The sequence below is a fragment of the Amborella trichopoda genome, chromosome 12 (assembly GCF_054954075.1).
Source record: "Amborella trichopoda isolate Santa Cruz 75 chromosome 12, AtrichopodaSantaCruz75HAP2 v2.0, whole genome shotgun sequence".
In the NCBI taxonomy this organism is placed as follows: Eukaryota; Viridiplantae; Streptophyta; class Magnoliopsida; order Amborellales; family Amborellaceae; genus Amborella; species Amborella trichopoda.
This window is the reverse complement of record NC_142347.1, coordinates 43,229,836-43,244,613: the sequence shown is the minus strand read 5'-3', so window position 1 is coordinate 43,244,613 and position 14,778 is coordinate 43,229,836. Positions and strand designations below refer to the sequence as shown.

The 14,778-nt window shown below is 35.9% G+C and overlaps 1 protein-coding gene across 3 annotated transcripts; it reads left to right on the top strand.

The window, feature by feature from the left end:
• Positions 1 to 2,326: 2,326 nt before the first annotated feature.
• LOC18435297 (putative vacuolar membrane protein YML018C) lies at positions 2,327 to 14,645 on the top strand. 3 transcript variants are annotated; one of them, XM_088853829.1, is made up of 8 exons: positions 2,327 to 2,673; positions 3,586 to 3,978; positions 11,455 to 11,672; positions 12,142 to 12,212; positions 12,372 to 12,446; positions 13,186 to 13,303; positions 13,959 to 14,094; positions 14,200 to 14,645. In XM_088853829.1, exons 1-8 carry the CDS (start codon positions 2,593 to 2,595, stop codon positions 14,248 to 14,250), a joined length of 1,143 nt encoding a protein of 380 aa, XP_088709955.1. In that variant the 5' UTR covers positions 2,327 to 2,592; the 3' UTR covers positions 14,251 to 14,645. The 3 variants fall into 3 exon arrangements, with proteins under 3 accessions (XP_088709955.1, XP_011623775.2, XP_020523766.2); XM_011625473.3 differs by having other exon boundaries at positions 12,345 to 12,446; XM_020668107.2 differs by lacking the exon at positions 12,372 to 12,446.
• Positions 14,646 to 14,778: the final 133 nt, after the last annotated feature.

Sequence of the window (14,778 nt, the reverse complement as noted above, 5' to 3'; positions counted from 1 at the left end):
TAAAAAATAAGAATTCCAAGCGTTAAAAATAATGTAAATTATAATATATTATTTAGGTCATTTATTTTCAAATGTTAACAAATTCATAAGATCTGTATCATTTTTTGAGCTACTCAATGGTAGAAACATATTTTACGGTCATCTTAAGGATTTCCCTTACCAAAAGTGTTCTTGAACAAGATTTTTAGGTGAAGCTCTACGTTTTTTTTGTAAGGCCGAGGCCATGTAGAAATTGCATCCTTTAACCAAAATTGAATCAATAAAGATATTATAAATTGACGTCATATTATTGTTAGCCAAACCCTAAAAATTTGTCCAAATACTAGAAATAGAGAGGAAAAGTTGTTGTATGTACCGGGGGGGACGCATTTCGACACGTATGTCCTCCGAAGCATAAAACATCAATCTTAAAGGTGGATGTAAATTCAAAGAAGTTAGAACTAATGGTCTAAAGCATAAACGGTGGGGTTTCTATATGACTACAACCTTAAACAAACCAATTAAGATGCACCTCTAAATTTTATTATAGCATGTAATTAATTTTGGTGCAATTTTTTTTAAGATTATCTTAAAATCTATTTTCATATCTAATTATAAATTTTAAACTTCAAAAATTGTTAAAATCAAGTAGATCTATAAACATATGAAAATCTTGAAAATAAACGGTCTCAATAAAATGTTTCAAGATGCACTATTTTGGGACTGAATTTTTTTTTTTTTTTCCCATATTCATACATGTCGATGTCGAAATGATCAATTAGAGAGTTTTTTGACATTAAAATAACCTTTTCTAATGGATTTTTGAGGTGCATATATAATTCTACATTTTAAGGTTGTAACTTTATATAAACTTTTTCCAAACATAAAATTATTATTTTTAGTTCTTAAAATTTATTTTACTAACATATTCATCATCCATCATAGAATTATATATTTCTGAAAAATTAAATTTGAAATCCAATTCAAAATAATTTTTTAAGAGGGGATTCGCTTTTACATTTGAGTCATAGGACTTGTGGAAGCCGTATCCAATAGGTAGATACCCTGGGCAAGAGCATGTCTTTTATTTTTTTATGACTTTTTTCTTCTATTGAACGGTTTTTGTCTTTATGTATTAACGAGAAATTAGGATCCAGTTTTAATATCAAGCTGAAAGCAACTAAATGAAAAGTGGAGATATTAAATGCCATCCGTTGACGCGAGGCGTTGCAAAAGCGCAGAGAGAGTATAAAAAAAGTTAAATGCATGCTCATTTCACATAATATGCTCCCGCGGAAACATGCTGTATATTAACTCTCTCAGGTAAAAGACAGTCTTTTGAGATTTCTTTTTTTCTTGTGAATGTTTGCGAGTATGATTATTTTCCAAAAAAAAATTAGATTTTGATTTGGTTGACACCTCGCTCTAGAAAATTGGATGTTCCTTATTCACTGATTGGATGTTATTTTTTTTAAAGTGCATGAAAAATAGGCTATTAAGATTATTTTTTTTGTTGTTGGAGATCAATCACAAGAGGTTATATTCCCAAAATTTCGAGCCTTAAAAATAAAAAAATATATACATACAAAGAGACCATTTACTTTTTAAGAAAATCACAATCACTCTTATGCTTTAAATTTCAAATTTGATTGGTTGTGAGTGTGTAAATGACTAGATCAAGTTAAAAAAAAAAAATTATCGAACTTTATGACAACTCCAAACCATCGACATCTAATGGCTGGAACTAATTGTCACCTTCCTTACAAGAAAAATAAATAGTCTTATCGTGAACAATCCTTCAAAAGTATTCCAAACTTTGAATTTACCTGAGAGAACGCATAGGCTATATCCACCTACAGAAGAAGCAGCATATCTTTTGGCTTATTATTTTATATAGCATGAAAGTTCAGCTATTACTTTCTTGTCAGCTATTACTTTCTTGAACACCTTAATCTTGGCCTAAAAAAATTCCATAAATTTTTTTCAATCTTGGGCTGATATTTTTTTTAAAACTTATGGGAAGTGCGGCTTTTTTGGTTTCTTCATTGATGTTAGATATTAGAACACCCGTCGAAGAACACCCGCGGGAGCACGAAATCGTTTTTCTTATTTTGGATCGTTGAGTGTTAACGTCGACCCCCTCCACGTTTTCCCTCTTTTTGGGTGTCCTCACTCTCTCCAACGCTCTGGCGATACTCATAAATGGCCTCTGAACCTCCTCAGAGATGAGCACCGAGTATTTGCTGTGAGATTTCTAGGGTTTTTCTATTGAACTTGAAACCTAGACATATATGTTTATGTGAAAAAGAATCTCTCTCTCTCTCTCCTCTTCCTGAGAGAGAATTATCGTTTTCAATAATTGAGTCTTTCCGAAAGAAAATTTCGCTTCTCTCTCTATACCTGCAAGAAAATTTTGGTTTTTTATTCTTGCGTCTCTCACTCTGAAAGAAATTCTTCTTGGGTTATCATTGTTGATTTTTCGTTCTTGGGTACTTCTCTCTCTGTCGCTCACTAGAATTTTACGTTTTTTTAGTACCGGGTGTCACTTTGAAAGATTTATTTGGTCTCTCGAAAGTATAGAGGTTAATGGGGTTTTGAGAACTGGAACTGGACATGGGTTTGAGGTACCAAGCAGGGTTGTGTTTGATAGGTACCGTTGTTGTCATATGGGTGACATCTGCAGAAGTCACACAAGTCAGCTTCTAATCTCCCTGCTTTTTCTTTCTTCGATTCTTGCGTTTTTCTTTTCTCTGAAATCTACTACGATGGTGATATTTGCTTATGTGATTTTTTTTGGGTACTTTTTGCTTCTTGTTTCTATTGATAGAATGGGGATACATGCATGCATTCTTCCTAGCAATCAAGTTTCTGAAACCGTGTTTTTCTTTCAGTTCTTGTTTTTTTGTCATAGTTGTTTAATTTAACTTTGCTTGGGTAAATTGGGCAGGTTCTATTTCCTCGTTCGCTGGAAAATCACCTTGAATCATGAGTTTTATTGGCAATTGAGATTTAATTGGATGGATTGGCTTAGTTTGCTTGGCTCATTCATGTTTTTGGACAATTTTCTTGTGTTCCTTTTACTCTTATTAGAGAAAAACCAGCCATTAACAGAGTTTGCAACCACAATTATGTGTAGGCAGTTTGTAGTAATTGTCTAATTGAGATAGAAAAAGGAAAAAATTTCACTTTGAGTTTCTGGATCTCAGAGGTATGTTATATTGGAGTTTTGGACCATTACATCATTACTCATTATCCCTTTTTACCTTTTCCCGACTCTTCTTTATAATCACAGCAAACTCTCTCTCTCTCTCTGTCTCTCTCTCTCTCTCTCTCTCTCTCTCTCTACGCATACACATGCACACATCTTTTGCTGTCAACAAAACATATATTTGTTGTCTTCTTGGATGCATTTATCTCTTTATATCCAACTTCAAATAAATAAACTCTATATTAATGAAATATTCATTTATTCTGCTCATTTGAAGTATTTTGTGGCGTTTGATAATTTCCTTGGTTCATATAGGTTAATCTATCTTTTTGTTGATTTCCTTGCAATCTCAAATATTTGGTCTGAAGTTTTGATTTTTCCATTTGCCTGTGTTGCAGAGGATATTTACAGAATATAAACATCCATTTGTGCTCACTTATATAGGGGCATCTCTTATGGTTGTTTATCTCCCTATATCTGCTCTCAAGGACTGGATTTATCGTTTGGTTGGGGCTAATTCATTTAAGAATCTCGGAACTTCGACTGATTTTCTTAACACTTCAATTGGATTGGATTCTCCCTTGAGAGTTAATGGAATGCACCACAGTTTGGAGTCTAAGATGAGAAATTGCCTGACTTATGAAATGGGTCTCCATGCCTTGGAAGAGGGAAAGCTGTTGATTCCTAAAACAGATGATGATGGTGATTTATTGGACCAAAGTGGTGAGGTCACTTCTTGGGAAATTGCAAAGTCTAGCTTTTGCCTTGCTCCTATATGGTTTGTAACCGAGGTAAGGTAGTGCTTTAGCTAATCTTCTTTTTTTACCCTTCTTGAAAGATTAAACATTGGATTCCTTTGTGGTATTCCTTAATCTTCTTCATGTTTACCACCCCCTTTTCTTATTGCTTTCTATTATTTAAATTTGGTTACTTTGTTGGGTGAACTTAGACAAAGAGATTATGTGTGTCAATTCACTCATATTGGATTCCTTAGTATGGTTGGCTTTAGGGTCCTTTAAAGCATAAGTAACAAGATTACAAAGGTAATCTTTAACCCAGTTTTTTTCTGAAGTGAAATTGTTAAAACAGTGTTTACCACAGCGAGAATTCGCGCTCACTATTTAACTGCAGGGCAAGCTAGTTCCGCAAATTTTTTGAGGATAATCTTTAGGAGCTTACTCTATCACTGAAAAGGAATAAATTTCAGTCAAGAGGTGGCCCAAGTAAAATTTGAGGAACAATGGCCACAACTGAGAGACCAAAAACTGCAGGAAGACTTTGAGCCTCAAAATTGCCTCGTAATTGATGCCAATCCTCAGGAAAAGATGCTCAGCAAGCTCCAGCTGGCTGAGAACCTATTTCGTAGTCGAGTGAATGATTTTTTTGCAATAACTGGGGTCAAAACCAACTTTTCTAAACCTCCCCGAGCAGACAACCTGGAAATGTCGAGGTGAAGTCTCAATTGAGTGGAAACCACTTAGATGTCAACCTCACTCATTGATAAAGTCACTAAAATATAGACAATTGGAACACAGCACGATATCTTCTCTGCGGAGTAGCAAACAATGGATAGAAAAATATCGATTCTTTGATAACTGTTTTGTCTGCCCTTCAACTGGACCTGGAGTTATGGGATGCTCCGTCTTTGAAGTATTGGATGGCCTTAACACAGAGACACCCTCTGTGATGCAATTGAGTCCTGGGCGAATATACTCCAAGGACAAAATTGGGCTGAGTGAAATACTCCCATTAAAGAACTCTTATTGCACTCTCTTGAGATCCTTCTGGTGACTAAGGCCAACTCTGGTTTGTTCTTTGGCTGAAATTGGTTGGGTCTTGGTTAAAGATCACGGAGAAAAAAGTTTATGAGAAAAAGTCTGAGATATGAGCAAGAAAACAGCAGTGATCAGTTAACCATGTTAAAAACTCAGGGGGATAGAGTTTCGCCTCTTTGATCATGTTTTTTCTGCAAATATCAATAAGGATTATATACTATGATACCATTTATTTTTGGTACAAGGAGGTCACAATCACTTTTATCCATTGGATGTAAAATCCAATAGATGAAAGTGTGTCTCAACATATTTTGTTTTGGACTTTGTGTCCAAATAATGACACATCCTTAACCACCCAATTTCAAAGCTAACGGTTAATGATAATTGTGACCTCCTTGTATCAAAAGTAAATGGCCTCATTGTATACATTCCATTTCAATCTGAAAACATGGGTTGGCATAGAGGCGAAATTCACTATCATCAACTGTAGGTTCAGTGAGGCAAGTGGGAGTGGTTGAACTAGGACTGACACGTGTCACAAATTAGTTGGATCTTGGATCAAAGTACAGAGTTAAGTGGGGTAACTGTGGCCAAAGCTTGGTACCCTCGTCTTAACCCTGGTTGAAATCCTCTAGAAGTATTTTGGGCTTTTAACCGTTCCCAATGAGTTTTAGGTGGGACTTTGAATTTAAGTAGTTAGAGAACTGTTCTAACTCACCGATTAACAGAGAAAAGGAACCAAATAATCAAATGTGTTGATCTGACACAGGAATCCCCATAACTTTGCTCTTTGATTCAAACTTCCTAAACTCTGTAAAGTTTGTTTGAATCACCAGTTAATCAAGTTTCAAAATAACAGGTCCTGCTCGAAGTTCATCGTGTTTGGGACACACTTGTTCTTTGTTGGTGAACTTAGACAAAGAGATTATGTGTGTCATTTAACTCATATGGGACTCCTTTGCTGACCCTCGATCATTTTCATATTTAGGACCCACCCCCTTTTTCTCATTTTTTGGGTGAACTTAGACAAAGAAATTATCTGTGATAATTCACTGATCTCTTTTTTCGACATTTCCACATATTTAGCTTCAGGGTATTTATAGAGGAGCCCTGAACTATTCTGGTGTGATTGAATTAAAGTCATTACTGGCATAACAATTTCTTGTTCTTTGGAATAGGAGTTCTTATTATTGCAGTGACTTCTTCGCTTCAAGTCCTAACAAGGAATGCGTCCCTGCATCACATTCATTCTGATGGTTTTCCTTTATTGTAAAAATTAATAAAATTTTGTCACAGTCTTGATTGTCTTGTCCTGACTCAGCTGACTCTCCTGATTAACAAGACTCGGGTGAATTTTATGCTCTTTTTTTGTTTGAAGAAAAAGTAAAATATACTTTAAAAAACAGATTGAATTTTTCGATTTCAAGTGTATAGTATATATTCTTAAAGGAGTCACTTTGATTTAGCCCTTAAAAAGCTTCAGTGGTAATTAAACTGTAAAACTATTATTTATTTGTTTTGAATTTTTATTTTAGTTACAGATCTCCTTGTTTCGAGCATTATCTAAAAGTTTTAATATTGAACTCTTAAACTCTATGGGAATATTTTAATCTTTCTTTGAAAAAGCTCAGAGGCTAAGGCTACCTTGTGTATCCTCATCCATTGTGTATCATCTTCTCCCTTAAAGATGCAAGACTTTCCTCTATATGTATAGAAAGTGTGTTTGCAGCTTTGTATTGTAAGCCAGCTATCCTTACACACATTTTCCCTCCTCACTACGGGACCATTCTGTCTACTTTATTCATAAACCCTCTCACCATCTTTCTCTTATCTCCTTTTGACTTTATTTCTACTCCCACTCGTTTTCCCATCCCTTTTGGTCCTCATTATGTCCTCTCTCTCTATTAGGAGATATGGTCAACAAAATATGGTTTTGTTTATTAGGAGATATGGTCAACAAAATGTATTGTTTTGTTTGATCATGTCTATCCTGTAATCAAAGGCATTTGTATCATGTCTATCCCATAATCAGGTTATTGTTAAGGAAGACTTCATGTGGGGATTTACCAAATAGCAATGGTGTACGTATTTTATTAATTAAATAGGCTACAATAAATCTCCCCAAAATTGAAGGGCTAGATTTGCTTGGAACCTTAATGCACAAGTGACCTCAAGAAGATGCATGTGCTTCCGTTCCACCACCCCATTTTTTTAGGGTGAGGATACACAACTATGTTGGTGTACGACACCATATTTGGTAAAAAATTGTTGCATGTCATTGGAAAGAAATTCAGTAGCATTGTCAGTTCTAACTGTCTGAATCTGACGATGATATTGAGTTTTAACCATGGCAAAGAAATTTTGGAGGTGTGTCTTTGTTCCAGATTTAAACTTCGTGAGAAACACACATGTGCAACATGTGAAATCATCATCAATGGTGATAAAATAGTGAGCACCAGAGAGTGAAGCAGTTTGGTATCCACCCCATATGTCACAGTGGATCATGCCAAAGGCATGTTTTGTAGTAATGACACTTGAAGTAAATGGTAGTCAGGGTTTCTTTGCCATAGGGCAAATAGTACAAACTTTTTTATTCAAAGATGGAATAAAAGGAACAGTTTTGGAAAGTAAATTTAAACGGGAATATGAAATGTGACCAAGCCTGCAGTGCCATAAATCAAGAGAAGCAAGGTTGGATGAAGGTGTCTTGAGCTTTGATGGAGAAACTTCAAGATAGTCAAGGCCTTGCTGCTCCCTACCCACTGTAATTGTCTTCTTTGTTGCCAGGTTCTGAAAGAGGCAGAACTGGGATAGAGTGTTACATAACAATTTAATGACTTTGTCAATTGGTTAATCAATAAAAGATTTTGTTTAAAGGACGGAATAACAAGAACATTTGACAAAGAAATGTCATCTTTCATAGTTATAGAACCTGTGTGTGAAATGGGTACATAGGTTCCATTAGGTAAGGCAACATGTTGTAAAGTTGAGGTAGTGGAAACATGGTTGAAATTAGAAACGGGGGATGATATATGATGGCTTGCCCCTTTGTCAATAACCCATTTGGAAGGAAAAGAAACAACACAACAATCTTTGTTACCTTGCAAAGTAGCCCTAGAGGAGGAATCACTTGCTGGTGATTAGATTAACGAGATGCCGGTACTGATCGGGGAGAGAGCTGGGGCGTGTTGGAGGAGCTACCAAACGGGATTAAAGTATCTTCAACTGAAGAAGGGGCAATCCACCATTATGGGACTGCTGGACATTGGCGGCAATAGGCTTAGATGAAGAACAACCACCTTGATGGTTGGGCTTCTACAGTGGGAAGCCCATGTTGCGATAACAACGCGAGACGTTATGGTTGTCTTTACCACAATATGTACATTTCTTCTTTGGGCGACGTTTGGTGGCACATTCATTAGAAGAACGGTCTCCTTGTGAAGCTTTTGAAGCTAGTAAAGCAGAGGCCTCAATAGGCTGAGGCTTAACCTGCAAATCTGGTTGTTTTTCTTCTTGAAGAAGTGAAGCATATGCATGCTGGACTGTGGCAAGGTGATCCATAAGCAAAATCTGGCTCTTTAGAGCACCATATGATTTGTGTAAGCCCATTAAAAATTGTATTACTTTCTCATATTGTTGGATATCAGCCATGGCCTTGGCCGAACCACAAGAACAAAGGGGATGGGTATTATAGGACTGCAATTCGTCCCAAGAAGTTTTGAGCTTTGTGAAATAAGATGCAATGGAAGAAGAACCTTGTTGTAGGGTTGCAATATCATGAGAGATTTGATAAATGTGAAGCACATTTTTTTGAGAAAAGCACTCGTTAAGATCACTCCAAACTTCACTGGCAATTTCAGTGTACATCACGCTATCTCTGATGTCGATGCAGACAGAGTTAAGAATCCAAGAATATACCATATGATTACAACGTTTCCATTGAGAGAAGGTTGCATCAGATTCAACATATTTGAAAAGATATCTATTTACGAATCCGAACTTGTTCTTGGCCATGAGAGCCATTATCGTTGCCCTAAAGCAACTAGAATAGTTGACAACTACCAAGGTTTGAGAGACAAGGATATTTCCTAGGTTGTCCGGAACATTGAGGAAGAAAGGTGACTTAGATTTTTTAGTAATTGAATCCATGGTAGTTTTAACCATGTCGTGGGTAATTAGAATGAAGAAGAGCATGTAGCCAAGGAAGCCTTTTTGAAGAATTCTAGAGGGAGAAAATGATTAGGCCACTAGAACCCACAAGCTCTGATACCATATAAGAAAATTGGTGCTTGAAAAATGCACTTATTTCCGTTGATATTTCTTAGTTAAATAGAAGTAAAATGTGTAGGAAATCCCTTTGATTATGGGATAGAAATGATTACAATAAAACAATTCATTTTGTTGATCATATATCATATTTTATTGACCATATCTCCTAATATAAAATTGAAGATTATAAGCATATACATGTGTTTGGTTGCTTGTGTTATGCACACAACCCTAACTCACGTCACAAATCTGATACTGGGGCTCACTCTGGCATCTTCATTGGGTATCCTTTTGCCAAAAAGGGTGTCACATTTATGATCTATTTAGGATATATGGTCAACAAAATATTGTTTTGTTATTAGGGGATATGGTCAACAAAATGTATTGTTTTGTTGTAATCATGTTTATCTCATAATCAAACGGATTTGTGTCATGTCTATCCCATAATCAAAAGGAATTCCTACACATTGTGCTTCTATTTAACTAAGAAATTTCAATGGAAACAAATACATTTCAATCACCATTGTTCTTACATGGTATCAGAGCTTGTGGGTTGTAGTTCCCTAACTATTTTCTCTTTCAAGGATCCTTCAACAAGGCTTCCTTGGTTGTGCACTCTTCTTCATTCCCATTAGCCATGACATGGCTAAAACACCTATGGATTCAATTACTGAAAACTCTGAGTTACCTTTCTTCCTCCATGCTTCTAGTAATCCCGAAAATGTCCTTGTCTCTCAAACCTTGGTAGGTGGCAAGTATTTTACTTGGTTTAGGGTAATAAAAAATGGTTCTCATGGCCAAGAACAAGTTCGGATTCATAAATGGATGTCTTCCCAAACCTATTGAATTTGATGCAACTTTTTCTTAATGGGAGTATTGTAATTAGATGATATATTCGTGGATTCTTAACTCTCTCCACACTGACATTAGTGTCAGTGTGATGTATGTTGAAACTACTAGCGAAGTTTGGAGTAATCTTACTGGTCGTTTTTCTCAGAAAAATGCATCTTGCATTTATCAAATCTCTCGTAATATTGCAAGCCTGCAGCAAGGTTCTTCGTCTATTGCATTTTATTTTACAAAGTTTAAAGTTTTTTGGGACGAATTGCAATCTTATAGTACCTTTTCCCTTTGTTCTTGTGGTGAGAAAGTAATATAGTTTTTTAATGGGAAAAGTAATATAGTTTTTTAATGGGCTTACACGAATCATATGGTGCTCTAAGGAAGTAATATAGTTTTTTAATGGGCTTACACAAATCATATGGTGCTCTAAGGAGCCAGGTTTTTCTTGTGGATCCCTTTGCCACAATCCAATGTGCATATGCTTTATTTCTTCAAGAAGAAAAGTAATCAAATTTGCATGTTAAGCCTCAATCTATTGAGGCCTTTGCTTTACTCGTTTCGAAGGCTTCACAAGGAGACCGTTCTTCTGATGAACGAGCCACCAAAGGTTGCCCAAAGGAGAAATGCGCATATTGTGGTAAAGACAACCACAATATCCAACAACATGAGAAAGTAATGCAGTTTTTAATGGGCTTACACGAATCATATGGTGCTCTAAGGAGCCAGGCTTTGCTTATGGATCCCCTTCCCACAATCCAGTGTGCATATGCTCTACTTCTTCAAGAAGAAAAGCAGTGAGATTTGCATGTTCAGTGTCGATTTTGATTGTTGGCTATATTGCAATTTATTTGCTTGATAATAGTTATATTGTATTTTTCTTTGGGTGCAGTTTGCATGAGGTGTCAACCTTAAACAATCAAAGTAAGGTGCACCTCCTAACTTTGTCGAAAGATGTAATTTTGGTGGTGAAAATTCTAGGATGTTCTGAAAATCTATTTTCACATCTAATTGCAAGAAAATGGGCAGTCCATATAATTTGCTACAAAGATGCACTTTCTTAGGACTTGAGATTCCTTTTTTTTTGTAAAAATAAAATTATACATACATCTTGCGATAGAGATGATCGATTGGAGGGTTTTGCACAACAGAAGAACTTTTTTTTATGGATCTTTGAGGCTCACCTTACTTCTACAGTCTAAGGTTGACACCTTCCATAAATTTTTTCCCTTTTTCTTTTCATTATAATGCAGCTACTATTTTGGTGCTTATTACTCCTAGATGCCAATGCTCCAGTCTCTTTTCATATAAGAATTCTTTCTCTAGTCTTCATGGATCTGAATTTTTCCCCCTTTTCGCTTAAGAGTTCAATGTTGATTTCAGTACTTTTCAAATGCGGCACTGGCGCGAACAAGTGTTGCAAGTACCACAGTCTTGTCGTCTACCTCAGGCCTTTTTACCCTTTTCATAGGGGCTGTACTTGGCCAGGATTCATTAAATGCCCCAAGGGTTATTGCTGTATTTGTTAGCATGGCTGGTGTTGCTATGACCACTCTTGGGAAGACATGGGCAACTGATGATTCGCAATTGAGTATTTCTCAGTAAGTTGGATCTGTGTGTGTGTGTCATGATTTGAACTATGCTGTTATCCCCATTTTCAGTTTCGGGTTAGGTCTGAATTCTTATAAAATTGGGGTTAGGTCTGAATTCTTATAAAATTTAAATAAATATAGTTATAGAATGGTATATACCTTGGGGAGTCATTTCTCAGTAAGTTGGATCTCTCTCTCTCTCTCTCTCTCTCTCTCTCTCTCTCTCTCTCCCTCTGTGCCCCTGTGTGTGTGTGTGTATCACGTTTTGAAGTATGCTGTTATCCCCATTTTCAGTTTCAGCTTAGGTCTGAATTCTTATAAAATTTAAATAAATATAGTTATAAATGGTATGTACCTTGGGGAGTCACTTTTAGTACTTGGGGATTCATTTTCAGTTTGTACTCCTTTCAACAATTGACATCTGACCTTAATTTTTTGTTGGTTTCTTTCTCAACATATTTTATTTTTATTTCTTCAGAAGTGGGAATCACTCCATCATTGGAGATGTCTTTGGTCTTCTATCAGCTATAACTTACGGCCTATTCACAGGTTAATATTGATCGTGTCTATCTTCTTAAACTTCTATCATAAAACAACAGAATAATTTTTGACTTACGCATTTCTTTTAGAGATAATCATTGTTGATTAATGAATGAACTTATAAACATTGGCCTTCAACAGTCTTACTCAAAAGATTTTCTGGAGCAGAAGGAGAAAAGGTTGATGTCCAAAAGTTGTTTGGCTACATTGGCCTATTCACTATTGTAGCCCTTTGGTGGCTTGGTAAGGTTTATTAACATCTGCCTGAATTTCATTCAATATTGTGAAAGGTTTTCTACTAAAATACAATCCTTTTATATTTTCTTGATCTATTTTAACGTAGTTTTTGATAAATAGGTAATCCAAGTTTTATGGGTGGGAAGGTATGCTATTTATGGATTAACGCAGATCATAGTCCGTTGGGGTCATGTCCCTTTGATGAAATGATGGACAGTGATGGAGAGAGTGTGGTCGCCAGCCACTGATCCTGTCCTGGTGAATCACACTCCTCTCTCCATGCCATCCATCATTTCATGATTTCATCAGATGTTCCCAAGGGAGTATTGTCTTCCATAATCCACTGGAATACTATACACACACATATATTGAATAACTATAGCTTGCTTTCTCTCTCTCTCTCTCTCTCTCTCTATATATATATATATATATATATATATATATATATATATATTGAATAACTAGCCTACTATCCCTTTATGCATTTCATTCATTGCATTGCCTACGTATGTAGTCTACAAATGGTTGCTGACAGTTGGATTCTATTCAACTTGAGATGCGTGAGTACTTCAGTAAATGCCATTCAAATTCTATTGACATCTCAAGATTGGATTGTTGGATAGGCGATTCAACGATGAGGGTCTTTCCCAACATAAAATCATAAGCAATATTTCTACAAAAGACATTTCCTTCAATATTTTGAGACACTTTTTACATTGAAGTGCCTTCGATTTTCTTGTCTCAGTGTGGCCTCTAACTGCTTTCGGAATTGAACCCAAGTTCAGCATCCCTCATTCTGCATCAGTGGATGAAGCCTTGCTCTTGAATGGCTTTGTGGGCAGTGTGCTTTCTGATTATTTCTGGTACTGGAAGCTTATTTTCATTTACTTTATTATTGTTTGAACTCTTGAGTTCATTGCTCAACTAATTAATTTTTATTGACGACTTGCACAAAGCTTTATTATTTTTGTCTTTCTATAGGAATTGTAATATTTCAATGGGTACTGCTCTGAGTACAGTTTCTCAGGTTCATGTTATGGTAGATGCTAGTGTCTAAAACCCGGAATTGGGTTCCCGATCATCCACCCACTGCACCATCATTCGATCTGGATCAGCCGAATTGGCCATTCAGCACGATGATGGAAGAATAAAACCAAACAATGTAGGATAAATAAAAAAACACCTGCATAGAGCCCTAGTCCCAAGTATATACAATTCAAATCATCAAAAAACATGGCTTTGACTCAAATATATTTCATAAATCACAAATTGAAATTTGGTAGATTCCCAATCCCATGACGGAATCTGCTCGGGTACCATCCAAATTCATTCTGGATTGGGAATTCCTTATCTTGATTGGTGATTTTCAAAACCTGGGAAACTGTTCTTGGCTTTATTCTGTTTTTGTCATAGTTTCTTCTCATTAATCAATTTATGATTCTAGAAGAGAAAAATTAAGAAATTACTGATTGAAAATCTTAGAAGGAACAGATAATGATACATTTGATGGTAACATAGGGCACTCTCGGTTGTTTGGACGACTCCTTTGGTAGCTACGTTGGGTATGTCTCTCACAATACCTCTTGCAATGGTTGCCGATATGGTAATTCATGGACGCCATTATTCAGCTCTTTACATTCTTGGTTCAGCTCAGGTACCAACTAATCTCTTTGTAGTTCAATTTTGTTTAGTAAATTGAGCAAGTCATTGTGTTTTTTTTTTTTTGGTACATTTATACATTTATCCTTTGTTTTCTCAGGTATTCACAGGGTTTGTTATAGCTAACCTATCTGATAAAATGTTCAGCTAAAATGGGTTTATAGCTTTTCGGTGGGTGAATATGCAGTCCAAGACCAGCAATGTCCCTCTCTCTCTCTCTCTCTTTACCTTTTTTTTTTTTTTTTTAAACAATCTTTGCTTAAAGGCAGAAGATCAGAGCCAATCTACAATTGGGGAGGCCCTGAAAGTGTATATAGATCACGGTTGTAGAGGAACAAACAAATCTAGATGCCTTTTTCTAGAAAGGATCAAATATGGATAGATATGAAGCGGTTTGCATGGAAGTCACTGACTGCTTGCTCAAAAACTCTCTCTCTCTCCCGCTTTCCTTTTTTCAAATGTTAAACACTGAAAGTTCCTTTTATTCCCGGCATGTATACTTTTTGGTTGATTTACTAGAAATGATCACATTCAAGTTAGTCTTAAGACTCTCTCTCTCTCTTTCTAAAGGTCTTCAATTAGAACCGTGTTTTCATGTCAATTTATGATGAACTTCCTTTGTTCCAGTCAGGTATAGTTTTCCGTTGATTTACTAGAAATGATCAGATTAGAGTTAAGT

Coding starts and splice junctions, on each gene's coding strand:
- LOC18435297 (XM_011625473.3), top strand. CDS start 2,593: ATGGGTTTGAGGTACCAAGCAGGGTTGTGTTTGATAGGTACCGTTGTT. Junction 2,674..3,585: donor CATCTGCAGAAGTCACACAA/GTCAGCTTCTAA, acceptor CCTGTGTTGCAG/AGGATATTTACAGAATATAA. Junction 12,447..13,185: donor TGTAGCCCTTTGGTGGCTTG/GTAAGGTTTATT, acceptor TTCTTGTCTCAG/TGTGGCCTCTAACTGCTTTC.